The 18,483-nt window shown below is 50.1% G+C and overlaps 1 protein-coding gene across 3 annotated transcripts in view; it reads right to left on the bottom strand.

The window, feature by feature from the left end:
- Positions 1–18,483, bottom strand: part of ADARB1 (adenosine deaminase RNA specific B1) — a 146,217-nt gene that overhangs the window by 34,727 nt on the left and 93,007 nt on the right. For all 3 annotated transcript variants that reach the window (XM_028126525.2, XM_028126524.2, XM_028126528.2), the window contains 6 exons: positions 17,766–17,840; positions 13,446–14,380; positions 9,730–9,844; positions 7,404–7,572; positions 6,630–6,778; positions 5,449–5,617 (listed from right to left, as the gene is read on the bottom strand). In XM_028126525.2, the coding sequence (XP_027982326.1) occupies positions 5,449–5,617; positions 6,630–6,778; positions 7,404–7,572; positions 9,730–9,844; positions 13,446–14,380; positions 17,766–17,840 (1,612 nt within the window). The remainder of the gene's footprint in view (positions 1–5,448; positions 5,618–6,629; positions 6,779–7,403; positions 7,573–9,729; positions 9,845–13,445; positions 14,381–17,765; positions 17,841–18,483) is intronic.

The raw sequence follows: 18,483 nt of genomic DNA on the forward strand, positions 1-18,483 counted from the left end.
GGCTTTTTGTGATTTACTTACAATCATTTTCTAATTTCCACTGTAATTTCTTCTTCTGGAAGTTACTGAGGTGTGGCTGACACGCACCACATGGCGCGTATTAAGGCTCACACAGTGGTAAGAGGTGTGTGTTTGCTTGTTTTCAAGCAGGCTCCATGCCCAGTGCAGAGCCCAGCGCAGGGCTTGAACTCATGACCCTGAGATCAAGACCTGAGCTGAGATCGAGTCGGACACTTAACCAAGACTGAGCCTCCCAGGGGCCCTAAGAGGTGACTTCTGTGTGTGCCCTTGAGACCATCAGCCCCAAAGTCCTCTCAGACCTTGTCCCATATGCCCGCTCGGCTGCCCCTCCTCCTCTGGCCCCTCCCTGAGCAACCACCAGCCTGCTTTCTATCACTGGAGCTTAGTGTACATTCCCTAGGATTTCTGTAAACGGCACCACCCAGCAAGCACTCCTGTTTGTCTGGTTTCTCTTACTTTGCATCATCATTTTGAGATTTACCCATGGTACACTGGGTATCACTGTTCATTCTTTTTTCCCCCCAAGGAGTATCCCACTGTATGGACACACTGCCACGTATTCATCTACTTCCCCACAGTCGGCCATTTGGTTTGTTTCCACTTTCTGACTACTACAAAGACACCTGCTAGGCACACTCGAGTGTGAGTCTGGACACGGGCTAGGCACATCTTTAACTTTTTAAGACACCGCCGAACTCTTCACAAGTGGTTGTGCCGTCTGCATGCCCGCCCTCGGTGGCCAAGGGCACTGGTTCCCCGCATCACTGTCCACACCTCATACGCTCAGTGTTCTGATGGGTGTGCTTTTGTGCTTCACGTGCATTTCCCAGTGAGGACGGTGTTGAGCGTCTCGTCATGTGCTTCTTTGACATCTTTTTTGATGAAGTGTCCATTCAGATATTTTGCCCATTTTAAAATTGCTTTTCCCCTGTGTTGAGTTTCGAGGGTCTAAATTTTAATATTGTGTACAGGCCCTTTATCAGATACCTGATTTGTGAATATTTTCTCCCAGTCGGTGACTTTATTTCTCATCCTTTTAGTGGTGTGTTTAAAAGAGAAGTAATTTTAATCTGATGGCGTTGAGTGTCTCTGGTGTTTCATCTGAGAAGGTGCCTACCACAACTGCTAGCATCTTCCCTTGCTTTCTTCTACAACTTTTACACATTTCAGTCTATGATCCATTTTGAGTTAACTTTTGTATATTATACAAAATATGAAGTTCATTTGTTTGTTTTTACATAGAGATGTCCAATTGTCCCAGCACCACTTGTTAAAAAGACTTTTTCCCACTGAATTACCATTGCACCTTGGTCAAAAGTCAGTGTGGCTAATATGGAGCAAGTGGAATTCGAAATTATAAAACATAACATCATTTACATTAATGACTCCAAAAATTAAATACTTAGGTATAAATCTAACAAAATACATACAAAATCAATACGAGGAAACTACGAAACTCTGAAAAAAGAATCAAAGAAATAAATAGGAGAGATATTCCATGTTCATGGATAGGAACACTCAATATTGTCAGGATATCAGCTCTTCCCACCTTCATCGAGATTCAATGAGTCTTAGTCAAAATCCCAGCAAGGTATTCTGCAGGTACTGACAAACGGATTCTCAAGTTCAAATGGAGGCAAAAGACCCAGAATAACCAATACAACACTGGAGGAGAACAATGTTGAAAGACTGACACTGTGTGGCTTCAAGACTGACTATAAAGCTACAGTAATTGTGATATTGTGATTTATAAGAACTGTATTTTGGCCTTATATATATTTGGTCTTCATCCATGGTTCCTGGCTCATGGCTCCTAGAACCCTTGGAATTTCCTGAGTGATGAGAGCCTCATATGTGTCTTTCGCTATGTTAACGAGGTGACTTTTAGAAAGCATCTAAGGATGAGGGTTGGTTTAGAAGGGTGGAACTTCCAGACCCATTCCCCTCTCCTGTCTCTAAGGAGGGGAAAGGGGCTAGAGATTGAGTTAATCACCAATGGCCAATGATTTGGGGCGCCTGGCTGGTTCAGTTGGTACAGGATGAGACTCTTGATCTTGGGGTCATGAGTTTGAACCCAACTCTGGGTGTAGAGATTACTTAAGAAATTTTAAAAATTTTTAAAAAATCACCAGTGGCCAATGATTTAATGAATTGTGTCTATGTAATGAAGTTTCCATAAAAACCCCAAAGGACAGGGTTTGAAGCTTCCGGGTTGGCGGACATGTGGATGTGAGGAGAGCAACGCACCTGGAGAGGGCTTGTAAGCTCCTTGACCCTCTCCCCATGACCCACCCTCTGCATCTCTTCATCTGCTGTTACTGAGTTACATCCTTTTCTAATAAGCTGGCGATTTAGTGAGTGAAAGGTTTCTCTGAGATCTATGAGCTGCTCTAGCAAATTAATTGAACCCAAGGAGGAGGTCCTTGAGACCTCCAGTTTATAGCGGGTTGGTCAGAAGCACAGGCGAGTTGTAGGACACCCAGCTGGTGCCAGGATTCCTTGTTAGATGTGTGAGGGACCAATCCCTCCTACACACACACACAATGGAACTGGATTCAAAATCCAAATGGTAATCAAGACAGTGTAGTACTGGCGAAACAACAGACAAACAGATCAAGGCAATAGAAAAGAGAGCCCAAAAATAGATCCACATAGATGTAGTTAACAGATCTTTGATAAAGAAACAAAGGCAACACAAGGGAGCAACCAGAGTCTCTTCAACAGGTGGGGCTGGAAAAACAGGATGTCCACATGCAAAAAAATGACTCTAGACACAGACCTTACACCCTTCACGAAAACTAACTCACAGTGGATCACGGACCCAAATGTAGAATGCAAAACTATAAAGCTCTTAGAAAACAGCACAGGAGAAAATCTAGATGACCCTAGGTTTGGTGATGACTTTTTCCAAGCACAATCCATGAAAGAAATATTGACAGGTTGGACTGCATTAAAATTTAAAACTTTTGCTTGGCTAAAAACAATATCCGCAGAATGAGAAGACAAGCCACAGACTGGGAGAAAATTTTGCAGAAGATATGTCTGACAAAGGACTGTTATCTAAAATATACCAAAAAAACTCTTAAAACCCAAAAAGAAAACAAAACAAACTACCCTATTAAAAAATGGGTGAAAGATCTTAACAGACACCTCACCATGCTTTTTAGCTCTTGTGAGCTAAAAGTGACCATGAGTGAGCATGGGTGAACAAGTATCTCTTGGAGACTCTGCTTTCAGTTCATTGGGGCAAATACCCAGAAGTGGAATTGCTGGATCATATGGTAATTATATGTTTAACTTTTTAAGGAGCCAATATTCACGGATGGACTGATTTAACTTTATGTTAATTTTTTCCATTTCCATCCACAATTTCACAAGTCCATATAAAATCTGAGCAAAACATCTGGTGACACTTGAGCTGATTCTAAAATATGTACAGAAGAATAGAGGTACATAAAAAGCTACCTTTAAACATGTTGAAAGGTCAGAAGTGTAAAAACTGTGTGATCTGTACAATTACATCTGATTATGAGCTAATGGTGATTTGAGAGGCTCAGAACAGACCCATCTTTGTAAGAGAGTTCATTATGTAATAGAGATGCCTTCACAGATCAACGAGGAAAATGTCAATTATTTAGTAGATGGTACCTGGAAAACTGATTCACTGTATTAAAATAATAAAGCCAAATTATTACTTACAAATACAAATGTGTTAAAGGCCTAAATTTGAAAGTAAACTGATAAAAATCTTAGAAAAAGGTATGGGAGAATATTTTTATGTCCTTAATTTGAGAAGGAATTTCTTAAATAAGATCCTGGAAGTGCAAACCACAGGGTGAAAAATTAATGGATCAGGTAATAACAAAACGAAGGTTTGGCATGGACCAAGTGAAGACATGGGTTTGGACTGGAGAAGACAAGGAACTTCTGAAACCATCAAGGACTGCAGTGCAAACTATATGAGGAACGTCTGCAGACCAAGATGAAAAAACCATGAGATCCCAAAGACAAGTGGACAGAGGGTGTCAACAGGCACTTCTGATGAGAAAGATGAACGACGAATGGCTGCCCCACACAGCTGTGTGCCAGTTTTCAAATGAGGCGGAAACTAGCATCACACACTGTTGGTGTAAGTGCAAACCGTGTGAGCGTTCTGGGGCACATCTGCTATCATCTGTGAAGTTCTACATGTGTACAGCAGAGATCCTGGATGGCGAAGGTCTACAATGAGTTACGCTCATGGAAACTCAAGGCTGAACCATAGAGGAGAGATAGGGTAGACCCAAGTCTTGACCACGAGGGAACGGACATGGTGCAGTCCATGACTATGACAGGGTCTTTGCAGAACGGAGAAGTAAGCAATCTGCTATTTATTACAGCATCAGGGACAGTTCCCAAACACTGGGTTGAATGAAACTATGAGATGCTGAATAGCATTTAAAACATAATCCCATCTCCATAAATTAACAATATATGCATAAATACCCCAAAATGACACCACTGTGTATTTTTCAAGGCTACACACACAGAGACATAAAAGTGAATGGAGAGTGGACAGGAAGGACACATAATAAGCAAATGAGTCAAGGTGGGCACAGTGAGTACCTGTGCTTGGGGGAGGGCGGATGGGGCATGCATGAGGAATCAAGTTCTGTGTACTTGAGGTTCCCTGACAAGGTCCATTCAAGAAAATCAACACGAAAGGCTTACAGAAAACCGAACAGGGTCCTGTGCACACATGCACGTGGCTGTGACTGCTCTGGAAGGGCAGTCTGGAACGCGCTCATGGTGGGTGGCTCTGAAGACGGAGGAGAACTTTGTTTTACAGGCTCTGTACCGCTGAACTTTTTGTCATCTACCTATGTTACTTTTTTTTCAAGTAGACATTTGTTAAAAAATAAAAACAAAGAGCTAATGGAACTAACGCTAGCATCCGAAGAAATGAGGCTTTTTTAAAAGTCTGGCCTGGACACATCTGTTTCTGAAAAAACATCTGTCACGTGAAGGCAAACGGGTGTATGTGCTCCAGGCTCCAACCCCAGGCTCGCCAGCAGCCACCACCCGGCACGGGACGCTAGGGACACTGCTCTCACAATAACCCAAACTGGTACCTCAGCCACGAGCAGGACCCGTAAGGTGGCATCCACTAGGAATAAGGACACTCTTCCTTTTTGCTGGGGGGCAAACTGTTTTAAAACGTCACTGTCTGGCACACAGACTCACTAGAAGCCCATACGTGCAAACACAGAAGCAAAGCAGTGTGAGCGGCCCAGAGCCTCCTGTGTGGAGGCCCCAGCTCAAACCCTGCAAGGTGGCCCCCAAAGGCACCGCACAGAGCCTCAGTCCTGCAGAGAACGCGGGCAACACTGGAACCGGAACGCGGACGAACCACGTGCCTGCGGGGAGCCCGCGGGCGGGAGGCCTTACCGCGCCATCTTGTCGCTGCAGGACATGGTGAGCAGCCTCTCACCCTGCAGCACCCCGTCCCACGTCTGGAGGCTGGCATTGGATCGCACGGGGATTGTGCCTTCTCCAGACTCTATTTTTGTCCGCAGCTGTCCTCTGGCTTTGCGGTTCGGATGTCTGTCCGCTGGTTCTAGGAGAGGGAGGCCAGATGAGAGTCCCGCGGGCAGCAGCCCTAGACATCTAACGTCAGTTCACAGGCCCGTGCACACCTGCCTGTTCTCTCTCTCTCTCTAAGACAGATGTACAACATGGTGGAGAAAACTGGGCAGGAGAGGATGTAATACAAACCATATTCATGAAAGTGGTCTCCTCCAGGGGCTGGGGAAAAAGGACTTCCATTTTAACCAAAATGATTTCTATCATTCAAAATGAGCTGAAGCAAACAGGACAAAATGCTAACATTTGTTAATTCCAGATGATGGATATGTGAGGGTTATATATTTTCCCTGCATTTTTAAATGTTCCAAAATTAAATTACAGGAATGCTGAAATAAATGCAGAGGAAACATGCATGCACAAACAAACATCTAAAGTGAGTATCTCTGGGTTGCATGAGCATGCGCGATTAAAATTTTTTCTTATATTTTAAAAAATATGGAGCAATTTTCCACAGTGCATGTATATTGCTTTTGGAATCAAGGAAAATAATGCACTCAGATGCTGTATTTGAGTTGCTTCAGCTTAGAAGAAGAGACGAGGACACGAATTACTATACAACAGAAGCGCGGGCCTCACGTGATGGTGCGCCAGGGCCCCCTTCTCACTATGTGTGCCTGCTTCTGAAATGCCCGCCACACCTCGCAGGTACACACGCATCAAATCACGGCCTGTCCAAAGCCCAGATGCAGAAATACAGGCTGTCTAAATTTAAATGCAAGTCTGATTTAATACCCTTACTTCTACTCTAATTCCTTAGTGTACTTAGTGCATCAGAGTCAACACGTTTCATTCAGCCAGGTCTCCTCATCAAATTATTCATTGAAAAGAGAAACCCCATGCTTCTCTATATTCCTATCAGATCCACTTTCAAAAGCTGAAATTTTCAAGAAAAAGAAGAAAAGGATATTAACGTAGGTCTACTCTTTGGTCTGTCACTACGTAACCCCGAGTCTCCTCGAGACACTGCCGGCTGAGTCCCATACCTTCCAGGATCGGCTCGTGCGGTGAGAAGATCCTGGCGTCCCCACAGGGAGACGTGCTGATGTACAGATGGAACTGAACACTCTCCTTCAGCTTAAACCCTCCCCGCTCGGACTTCTGAAAGATGGACCGTTTTTGATCGTCTTTGTTACTAGAAGGAAAAGGGTTGCAAAAATGATCTTTCAAGCTGTATACAGTCAAAACTTAAGTCTGTCGTAATTAATAATGACTTTCAGAGGCCACTACTTTCAACAAGGTACAGATGAGCTTGAACTGGGATGTTGACGTGTTGATGATAATTAACACAGTTAATGACTGAGTCCACTCAATAAAGAACAAGTCATCGGAACGTGAATGACCTTCCCTTCTTCTCATTTAGGACTTCGACACAGACAGATGACATGTAAGAAATGCCTTGGTAAACAAAAGCAGCTCAGACAGGTGACTAGAATGAATGGCCCTGGTCCCCAGGTGGCTCGGTTCTGTTCAGGTTCATGCCGCGCCCGCCAGAAGCACACGGGCCTGAGCACAGACCTCAAATTGATGGCCGCACGAGCCACAAGTACATGTGTGCATGCCTGTGTAGTATTCGCCCAACTGGATTTTGTAGCTTGAGCATCGTGGGAAAACAGGACCCAATCTCATCATTGCCAATAAAGTCACTATTTTAAGAATTTTTCAGAGATTACAGACAATGAAGGTTTTGCAATACATTCTGACAGGAAGGAATGTTATTTAAAAACTGCCTCCTTTAGCTATTTACTTACTAAACTTACTTTAAGTAAAGCTCAAGTTGTGTATAAAGAAATCTAAGCAAGGATCTCCGAGCTATAATTTCTGCATGGCAGTCATTTAATGCAAGGCCACGGTCACTCATGTACTCGCCATTGATGCACTTTGTCCCCGTGGAAATACTGATCACCTTGGCGTCTTTCACATCTGTGCCTGAAAAACAAACGAGAAATTACTCCTCGTGGCTCGCTGTGCTCCCAGGGTCTGCCGTGCGTTCTCAGTGACTTCACTTTTGGGGTGTGATATGCACCCCTGCCCCCAATTTGTACCTGGGCAGACTCAGCCTCTGCAAATGGCCTCCCCCTGAGGACTCACGGAGCAATGTTTCTGGGAAGTGAACCTCCCTCGCTCTTTAGTCTACAGATTCAAACCTAAGGAAGGTATTTCCTCCAGATGCAACCAAGTCTTTTCTTGAATGTTTCCCAGCGGATACAGGGAGGAAGCCCCAGGTAGAAGCAGACTAAACGGTTGATGAAAGCACCAGTGAGGCTATGAGGAAGGGCGTATAGCCACCCGAGGGACCAGAGGGGAAGGGAGGAAGCGACCCGCGGTGTGCTGATAACGGCCCTGGAAGCACCGCCGGGGAAGGGAGGAGGCGACCCGCGGTGTGCTGGTAACGGCCCTGGAAGCACCACCGGGGAAGGGAGGAGGCGACCCGCGGTGTGCTGGTAACAGCCCTGGAAGCACCGCCGGGGAAGGAGGAGGCGACCCGCGGTGTGCTGGTAACGGCCCTGGAAGCACTGCCAGTCTGACGGACATGTGCTGACAGACCACGTACTCCAGACACGGGGCAAGACGTGCACACTGCCCAACAGCAAACCTCACTCGCCCGCAGCTACACGGACCGTGTGCGCCCCGAGCGGCAGGTGCAGGGCCAGGCCTGTTAGGTAAGGGTTTCCACCTCATTCCCACGATGTGCTCTGAGGGGTACATATACCAGTCTCCATTTTGCAGATGACGACCCTCAGAGGTCAAAAGGCCTGCCCAAGGTCATTCAACCAGCGGGAGCCCAAGCTGAACCCGGCCATCTGACGTCAGGGCCCCGTGCCACGGGCTGTGTGGCACTACCTGCAGGGGTACACCGTGGCCCTGAGCAAAAGGTCGCAAGTGAGATGCACAGCAAGGTGCAACACGCCCCGGCAGCTGGTGTGCCCCCTCTGGCCGCATGGAAGGACCCGGCAGCCGCTCACTCCTGCCGCGGCTGAAGGCACAGAGCCTCACCCAGGGGACACTTCACTCCAGGGGCTGAAGCGTTCACCTTTCGTCATGTGAAAAAAAGCAGCAAAGAGAGGGGCGGGGAGAACACAGGCATCACCACCAGAATCACCCCGAAACCCAGGGTGACGTCCAGAGGACTTCCTCCTACCGCAGGCATACCCTCTGCTGCACCAAAGTAAGACATCGTGCAAGAAAAAGCTGTCATTAAAACAGCACTCAGGTTTCCTCAGCCATCAAGCGGTGGGCCAACGCTGAGGAAATCACGTCCTGCCCACGATGCGACAGAGCTACCTCAGGAGAAAAGGACAGTGCGTTCGCCCACACGGAGGACTGGGGTTTTCTCCCTGGTTGGCAGGTGTAGACACATAAAGCGTTCCCAGCTTGCTCGCTTGCTCTCCGGCCCTAAGGGGCTTTCTGCACATGGACGTCCAGGCTCAGACAGCCAGTGGGGGGCTGAGAGGTTGCCCCAGGGCAGAAGGCCCCACAGGAGCAGGGATCCAGGCCTGGGCCACCACTGCGGTCTCCTGTTCCTGGGAGTGGTCCATGGGCAGATGCTGCTCAGCACCCTCACCGCTGGAGTGCGGGAAAGGACTCAGGGGGGTTCCTTGCGCTGGTGGGAACTTCTGTGTAAATTAAATAGGGCTCCTTCTGCCATCCCAAAGTGTGCTTTTTACCTGTGCATTTTCTGCTCTTGCTAGAGCTGCCTGTCTCCCACATAAAAGTCCCACAGAAACTAGCCGGTAGCGTCCCCACTGGTTAAGCCAAATGCGTCCCACTCGCAAATGAAGCAGGAAGGGGGAGGTGCCATTTTGCTGGATTTTTCCAGAGTCGATCAAAACCATTCATAGGTGTGATTATAGAAATCAGATTATTAATACAGTATGCTTTCTCCAAATAAGAAAACCTAGGTTAAAGAAACAAACATGTAGGGGAAAATATAAGTGCAGTTCCTACGTTTGCACATGCCAGGGATTCTGAAGGATTAGGAAAACAGCCCCATCAGTGTCACAGAGGTGGTCCCAGCCTGAGAGCACGTCCCCTCTCTGTTAGGCAGGAAGCAAGGCAGGCTGACATGCAACACCAACGTTTTACCTGTTGTCATGACGATGCCAGCAAGAACTTTCCTGCGTGCGTGAGGAGAGGAGAAGTTGTCCGTCAGATCGCCAAACTTATCCAGCACCAGGCGGGCCACAGCATCAGCTAACACCTGAGGACCACAGCAGGGAGTCAGCGGTGCGGCCTGCACCCACCCCGTGCCCACCAACAAGGCCGTCCCTTGAGAGTGGCCTTTCAGACGGCTTCTCCTCTGGAAAACCACACAGGCAAAACTGGCAAACGGGCACGCATGTGTGTGTGCTTGCTTTTTTTTTCCTCCAAAACATTCCTTGAAAACAGAGGCCCCAGGAGCACTGGAGGCTCTTGCTGGAATCCTTCGAGAGTCTCATGGAGAGGGATAGTCCAGAGCCCGTGCCACCCCTCTGGTCCTCCCAATACCCCAGCCCTCCCCCTGGATGAGGAAGCCGAGGCAGAGACCAGCCAGAGTGGCTTCTCTGGGCCACCTGCCTCACACCCTCCATGACTGCACCCAGCTCTGCACCCGGCTCTCCCAGCCTCCAAGGAGCCCTGGAGCAACAGGGCTTTTGAAGAAGTCAAAGTGCTCCTTTTCTGACCACAGGAGGGGTGGCCGTCCACTCAGGGACTGGCCGGGCCAGGGAACATGCCCTTGAGTGTGCCCCACAACATCAGGGCAAGAGAAGGAGCAGCGTGAAGAACAACCTGGTGAAGGCCACACAGCTGTGCTCAGCCACGGCCCGGGGCACCTGCCGCACGTGGCTCAGCCACCACCCGGGAAGCCGCGCCAACGAGAGCCTGCAAGGGCATCTGCCGTAGACCCAGCCCACGCCAGACAGCACTGACGGCCACGCTCTCTGGGGAAGGGGTTAAGTGTGGCTGGTACATGGCCAGACCAGACAGCCTGCACTGGAGGGAGCCCTTCCCAGGAGCAAACACATCTGTCCCGTCTTATTTTCATAGCTTATAATTTATCTTGGATCCTAGTGTTTTTGGGAAATGATGCCTGATGGGGGATGTGTGTGAAGAGCTGCGTCCCCCCAATCTCACACTTGACGATCAAACAGCTACATCCAGTGTCCCCAGTTTGGCCCATAATAAAACACTCCCCAAATGGACAGAAACGTCCCTCATCCTAAATGATGACTTATTTTGAAAAGAACACAAGTCACCAGGATTTCCTCCTCCTGCCGTTGCCCCAATAAGTACCAAGGAGCCCCAGAAGACTGCGCTCAAGCTGGGGGCGGGGAGTGTGGACAGAAGATGTGGGGTGGCAGGCCCCCCTGCACCCAGGGCAGAGAATCAGTGCCACACACGTGGGTGCAGGCGACACGGTGGGGAGGGGATCAAAGATGAAGAACCACGTGTTCCAATTTACGTAAGAGAAAAAATCTTAAGAGAGGTTAAGAATAAGCCACAGAAAAGAAAAGCTTCCATTTCATGGAAGGTTAGGCCTATCTCCAAACCCCAGAGCTCAGAGACACTCAGATGGAGGTCAGGCCCTTACGTGGACACTCACTGGTCAGAGGCAGACATTTTCGGCACCGACACAGTCCCTCCGACCCCTCACAGAGATTACAATCTCCTTCCTTAGGGTAAGGAAGCAACTCTCTCTCTATGTGTTGGGTGCAGATGTAACAACAAGAGTCACACCCATGCCCCTATAGCCCCAGGCGGCACCCCTTCCCTGCAACGGCGCCTAGGACTGAGAAGCCCCGGCTCAAAGCTGAGCTCGGGGCTGATGCCCGATTCTGCCGCTCTCACAGAATCCACTACTGAGCGAGGGCTCTGCACGCCTCACATGGCCCACGACGTCTGGGTTTAAACCCTGGAACGCCCTATGAACACGATAAAGGCAAGAAGTTCCAAGACCAGGGACTCAAGGGCTACTCCAGGCCAACAGTGAGGATGCTCACCACTCCAGAAGGCACACTGGAAACTTCCAATGCAAAGATTCCAGAAATCAAGCTGCCAGGGCTGATTCTGCGCAGGCCACCCCAGGTCCTCCAAGGAAAGTGTGGTCATGTCCTGAGCTCCCGTGGGGCTCCAGAGACACCACGGTGGGGGCACAGGGAGCAGACACGGGGACACGCAGCTCCACACCAGCGCCGGGCACTCGCAGAACTTGAGCAAGCGGCCTGGGGCACAGCTGAGATGACCCCTGCCCGTCTACCTCTCTCCTTTAGACCGGACTCCCAGAAGCCCCTCCAGGTGAGGCCCCCACATGGCCCCCAACAGGGCTCTGGTCTCAGCTCCCACAGAAGTACAGGCCCAGGCCGGGACCGCCACGTGACTCCCCACCACAGTGTGACCCCTCCACCCTGCCAAACCCAGGCACCAGGGGTTCCCACATTTGATGGGATATTCCAATCGTCTCACACGTGACTCTGCTGAGGTCAAGGGCAGTCAGGTGGCACCAGACACTGGTGTGAACTCAAGCGGGAAGATACTGCAGCAAACAGGAAACCTAAAAATAAAAGTCCCAGGAAACCAGTACCACTGACGTGTGAAATGATAAATGGACTACTATTCTTCTGAAAAAATGTGCGTAAGAGGTTAATTATGGGATGTGATTATTTGGTTCATTAAATACCAGTAGGATATTTTAAATACGCTACTTTATATTGATGCTGTATTTGGTTGCTTTAGGCAAAATAAAATGAAGTTTCTTCTTCTAAAACCTAGAAGTACTGGTCGCCTCAGGCAACGGCACAGAGAGGTTACCCTACTTGTGTTCAAAGGTACCAGAGAAGCTGTGACGCTTGGAGTCTTCTAGGAGAGATATAAGCTGTCCCATCTAGCAACCTGGAGTCCCTTCATTTTTTCTGATCAAACCAGTACATAATTTATCTTCAACATCAGTAATATTTTGACAAAAAGGAATAAAGAAGGGTGGTCAGATTTTCTCTCTAAAAGGGTAATTTTTACACTAGAAACCTGGATTTCCAAAAAGAGAAGCAATACATAATCAAAGAGTTCTAGGATTTAGAGATGCCAGCTACACGCGTATCTCCCCGTTCACACAAGCCATGAGCCCACCCTGAAATCCCCCCCATCTTCACCCTGGTCTTATGGAGGAGGGCCGTCCAAAACCAAACAAGAGTGGCCGCCTACCTCCGGCCGAGCAGCAGGGAGACCCACATGGACCCCACCAAGGACATTCCAGGTACAGATTCCTGGGCAGCTTGAGTGCCGCTGAAGGTCCCCTTCTGTCCCTTGCCCCTCCAAGAGGCTCACGCCTGTTGTGGGGTGTCCTCGGCCCAGCTGGCCCCTCAGCCCTCAGTCCTGCTGGAGCTGCAAGACACCCACCCGTACCCACACTAGGGTTTCAGCTACTGGCCAGCCGGCCTCCCTTCTGTGCGTGGGATTCCCTGGTGAGACTTTGCGGGAAACACCACTGAGCTGCTCCTGTCACAGGCTGCAGCGGGACGTGAGTCCCCACAAGGGTGGACTGTGTGGGGAGGGAGCCACGGGTTGCCGTGGGGCACGGGGCAGGGCTCGGCCTGGAGGCCACTGAAAGCACTGCTCTGGTGGACGGGGCTTCATGTGTCCCGCCCGCACGTGAGGGCCCTGGACAGGCTGCCCAGCATGACCCGCTCGGCAGGGCAAGACCGCGCGGAGCCAGACTTACCAGGGACGTTCAGATGGGACCTCAACAGCAACCAGGAGAATGAAGCCCTGTCTGAAAGCACTGTCAAGACATGGCCACCGTTTCCGGCAGCGGCATGTTTCCTCACCTGTGGTAAATGTAACTGAAGGCCCTCGCTGGGGATGGGCTGGCGAGACGGTGTTTGATCCAAGTGCAAATTAAAAATGGTTGCCAGTGCGGACTGCGCAGCCCGGGCCTTGGCGAGCTTTTTGTTCCTGCCCGAGCCCTCGAAGAACTGGCCATCCACCACCACAGACATGACGAAGCTCTTGGCATGGCTCTCCCCGCTCTCCGACAAGAAGTCGTACTTGAGCCCCGGCCGCAGCTCATTCAGGATCATCACGGGGTTCTTCCCGCTCGGTGGTGGGAACGGTGGAGGGCCGGGGAGAGGAGGCTGCGCAAGGCTCGCGGGTGCCGGGGACGCCGCCAAGCTGAGGTCCCCACTGGAGCTGAAGGAGTCATCCCCATTGGAGCCCAGGTAGAAGGGTATTTCCGACCTGTCTGGGGTCTCGAAGCCATTGAAGAGCGTGTCGGGGAAGTCAGCCTGGTCGGACGTGAAGTCCGTGTTGGCGGACAGGGTCCTCCCCATGGCCAGATGCGCCTCGGAGGCGTTGGGGAACTGCACGAAAGACCGTAGGGCCTTCTCGGCGGCGTGCAGCTTGGCCTTCTTCTTGGTGGGGCCGGAGCCCTCGAACACCTGCCCGTTAACTTCAACGGACATGACGAACAGGGGCGCATGCACCGGCCCCGTCTGGGACAGCAGTGCATACTGCAGGCCAGGCTTGATCTCGTTCAGCTGCATCAGGGCGTTCTTCGGCAGCGCGGGCCCGGGCGGCCGCCGCCTCTTCTTCAGGCGGAACTTGGCGTGGCCGTTGCTGCCCTCCTCCAGGGGCCGCTTCCGGCTGGCACCACCGCCACCCCCGTTGGAGAGCGGGGCGCCCTCGCCAGGCCCGGGGGCACTGCCGTCCTTGGGGGGCACGCTGTCCAGACTGCAGCTTTCCTTAACATCTGTGCTGCTCGAACCTGTGGTGCCCAGAAAGAGTAACTTACAACGCCTTCGTTGCAGGATCTTGTAAATGCAAAATTTATAGATTCCTTTATCTCTCTTTGTAACTGGTTAAGTGATGTGTGCTTACACACTCTGTTCCTTGTTGTGTGTGCAGAAAGCTGCCACTCCACCCAGGAACCAGCCCCTAGACACCACTCCTAGCTAGCGTCACCAACTGCTCTTGCATTAAAAGCTGAATCTTTCAAGTACTTATTTCCTACAAGAACATTCTGAGGCATCTGGAGATGCTCTATTCAAGCTTATCAAAATGTGGGATGCTAAACTGATCCTGAAAACTCTCCTGTCAGTGCTGACACATTGCCCCTCCTCTCCGATGTCCCTGCTCTCGGGCTCCCGGGCTCTGGACAGCAGCCTCTCCCAGAAGAGGAAACAGGGTTTAAAACAGGCATTCACAAGCTAACCAGCTTTCAGATCAATGTGTGCGGTTACTTGACCTAGTGCATGAATCGATCTCAGAGAACGCCTGGTAAATCCTGGGAAGTGCTCCGGACTAGTGGAGATTTCTGAAGGATGCAGCTTCGCTTCTAGTACATGCTTACCCTGGTTCCATGCTACGTGGGGACTGATTTACCTCCGAACCCTTACGACATTCTGTGATAGGGAAAAAAATACGTTAAAAAAAAAAAAAGACATAAAATTGAAGCTGCAAACAGCCTACAGCTTCCTAACTTTGTTAAGTAAAGCCAGCAATTTTTATCTTTTTTAAAATAAACATTTGATGGATTTACAGAATAATTTGGTTATCCCACCTTTTAAAGGTAGTTTCTATTTACAATTAATAAGGATAATTTTAAAACTCTAAAAGTTCATGGCAAAATAAGTATGATTTTGGTTTCAAAAAGGGGAATAAAAAAGTATTCCTTCTTCCCTGTAAGTTTATCAAGCTTTTTAAAAAAAGAGAAAAAAATTCCTGGTTTTCCTGGTTGATTTTCACAGGCCACCTGCCGCATGAAGCGCAGGAGTGGTAAGCGCGGGGCTCTGAGGCACTGTCTGTGGGACCTGCCACGAGCTATCAGAGATCTACGGTAAGTAACCACAGCAGCTTCTGCAGGTGTAAGCGGTCCCAGATGTGGTGGCCCTAGGGTCCTTCTGCTATGTCATCTACATGTAGCTTCTCATGATGCTGAGCAAGCAGACAGCTCTGTGGACACTGGGACAGAAAGTCTGTGCTGATGGCTACCAATCCCCAAAGTTCAAGTTCTCGAGCTTTTGGGGCTGAGGTGTAAGGACTAACCCCCGGGAAACAGCTTCCATGCCGAGGCAGAGATGAGGGGACTGGAGACGGCTCTCTGCTGACGGCAAATACTCCCCAGGGCTCCCGACACACACACCACTTCTCCCAGTTGACAAAGCTGACGGAATGGACACTAAATTTTCATTTATAACATCCTCCAGCAAAAGCTCAATAGGTTACTCCTTTCGGTGCTCAAAAGAAACAAAGGTTAAAAAGGGCAGAGCGAGACAGAATTTAGATTAACAAGTGAGCAAGAGCGGTACACGCTACATGAGCGCTTACATCCCGACGCTGGTGCCTGGGGGGGGGGTCACTGGCAGGGGGTCGGGCCACGTCAGCATGTGCACACGTGCACTCAATCACGCACAGCCTCTGACACAAAGGCTGGCCTTTAGAAATAAAAATAACCAGGGCTAGGGTGACAGATAATCTTGAGACTGTAAGAAAAACACGCCTCCCATAATACACTTTACACAAATTCCAAGTTGTTATCTGCTCCCGGAGCGCTCAGATCCTGCTCAGCTCCCATCTAATGAGACGTGCTACTACGCAGAGGAAACCAATATTAGAATTAGGGAAGAGGCTCCACTGTCACAGCCCTTAAACACACACGTGCTGCTTTATTCCACAAATGTGAATGCGGCCGTGATAAGATCTTTCGTTGCCTCTGAAACGGCAGGACATTTAGGACTTCCTGCCACTTCCAGCTCCGGAACCGCGTTCATCTTTCCCGCACAATCACTCAGAAGATTCCTTTATCTTGGCGAGTTACCACATGGTCTACACACCACGAAGTTTCCACCCCAACTCAGTGACTGCCGCCGTGGACGACAGCCCCCGGTCCCCAAAAAAGGAGGGTTGGTGCACAGGTGCTCACGCAGTCCCCACGTGGGGGAATGCAGGGGGAAAAGTGGCCATGGCCAGCAGGACAGACCCCCAAGGAGGCTCTGATGGGGACGGCAGCTCACAGAGCTGTGGTCTTGCTGCTGAAAACAGCAACCGCTCATGCCTTCTCACGCCCCCGACCGCCAAGAGAACACCTCCCACGGTTTGTGTGACAAAGGCCCAGCCCACTGCGTCCCCCGCAGCGGGGCCCGTGGGGCAGCCAGGCTCTGCCAGGTGAGCTGCTGGGTGTTCGGCGGCAGACTAGCCCAAGGGCAAGGCCTCCGCTGCTCAGTTTTGGGGGAAGTCACAGGGAGGTGCACTGAACTCTGTTCTAGTCACGTGACCACTCTCAATAAGCTGTCACTCATCATTTACACCTGCATGTTCTTCCTTGAGCACCACCGAACACAGACAAGTGAGATTACACATACACGTATTTCAGAAAGATGGTGCTTCGCTGTAATTTCCCTACTAAAAGCTCCCAACTTCGGTGGGAGCCTTTAAATCTTACTCAAATGCATGGCTATCTGGGGTTAAAGATAAAATAGAGGACAGGTGTTCAGGGACCTTCTTTTCGCAGAGAACACTGCTGCGGGAGGGAAGCTGTGAGCCCTGAGGCTCACCAGCCTGCACCCCAGAGAGGACAGTGTGGGGCACGGAACAGGCCCAGCAGGGAGCTCGGGTCCACAGCAGCCCACAGGCTCACTGACATCTTGCAAACAAAATCAGCAGCCTCATGGGAGCCCCCTTCCCTCAAAGCACAGGGAGAATCCATCGTATTTACAGGGCAAAATTTAGGTAGTGTTATCCCAAATGACCAAGTACTTAAATCAATCTCAAAGGGTATTTTAGATTTGCACAGATGAAAATCTGGCCACCAGTAGAAGACCAGGCTGTGACATCGCATGAAACCATGCAGCTCTGCGGCAAACGCATCTGGAGGCACGTGTTCGCCTGCAGGTACACACACGGTGGCCCCAGAGGGACGGACGGTCCAGACACGCGGCTTTAGGAAAATGCCCACAGCAAGTACCACAAGTACCAACACCACTGTAGAGAATACATCAGAAATTTAAAACATGCCATTGTTAATGATGTAGGAAATACTGTAGGAAAAAAATCACTTTCCCCAAATTAGTCTCATTAGAAAGATTGACAAGAACACTAAAGTTTTAATGGAGAGTTAGCTACTTGGTGCTACATGATAGGCCAGGTCTTACTCATGTTTTCTTCATCTTCTGTATCCATGGCCAAGGACTTCTGAGGGCTTCTTGACTGGCGGAGATGGCTTCTGTCTGAAAGACAGCAAGAAAATAATGTTCAGCGTGGCCATCACATGGGCAGATGAGGTCAGCCTGCCCCGAGGGAACGGGTATGACATTACTGCAAACTCAAGACGAAAGGCACGAAACAAGGACGGTAGGTCTGCTGTCAGGGACCGAGCATCTGCACGGCCCAGGACACCAAAGGACCGCCAGCCAGGGCTGCGCTGTCAGGACGGATGGCACGTGTGGAAAGGGACCACCCCGCGATCAAGCGCCACTCCGAGCAGGGCGGCCCTACAGCAGGGGCTGGGCCTCGGGGGGGGACAGTGAGGACAAGGGTGTCTCAGAGAGAGCCCTCGCACAGATGGGACGAAGGCGCACCAGGTCATCGCAGAAGATGACGGAGCCACAGCCCTGCCAGCCCACCTGCCGTTGGGCCACTGCGCTCGGGACCCTGGTCTGGGTTGCAAACTAAAGATGCAGAGCAAAAACACCCAGGGCTTCACCTTGCTGCTCTTCTTCATCCCGAACAGCATCTCGTGTGCATGCAACTAAAGAGCACACGACTATTCAAATCGGATCTAATTCCTTAGCAATGTACAACTTCTTATTTTGTTGACAGGAGAAACCACAGGAAATCCTCAAAGAACAGTTACTCCAATGATCTAATTAT

The sequence above is a fragment of the Eumetopias jubatus genome, unplaced genomic scaffold, assembly GCF_037043125.1.
Source record: "Eumetopias jubatus isolate StellerSeaLion01/CBP00866 unplaced genomic scaffold, mEumJub1_p1.0 scaffold_1, whole genome shotgun sequence".
Taxonomy (NCBI): Eukaryota; Metazoa; Chordata; class Mammalia; order Carnivora; family Otariidae; genus Eumetopias; species Eumetopias jubatus.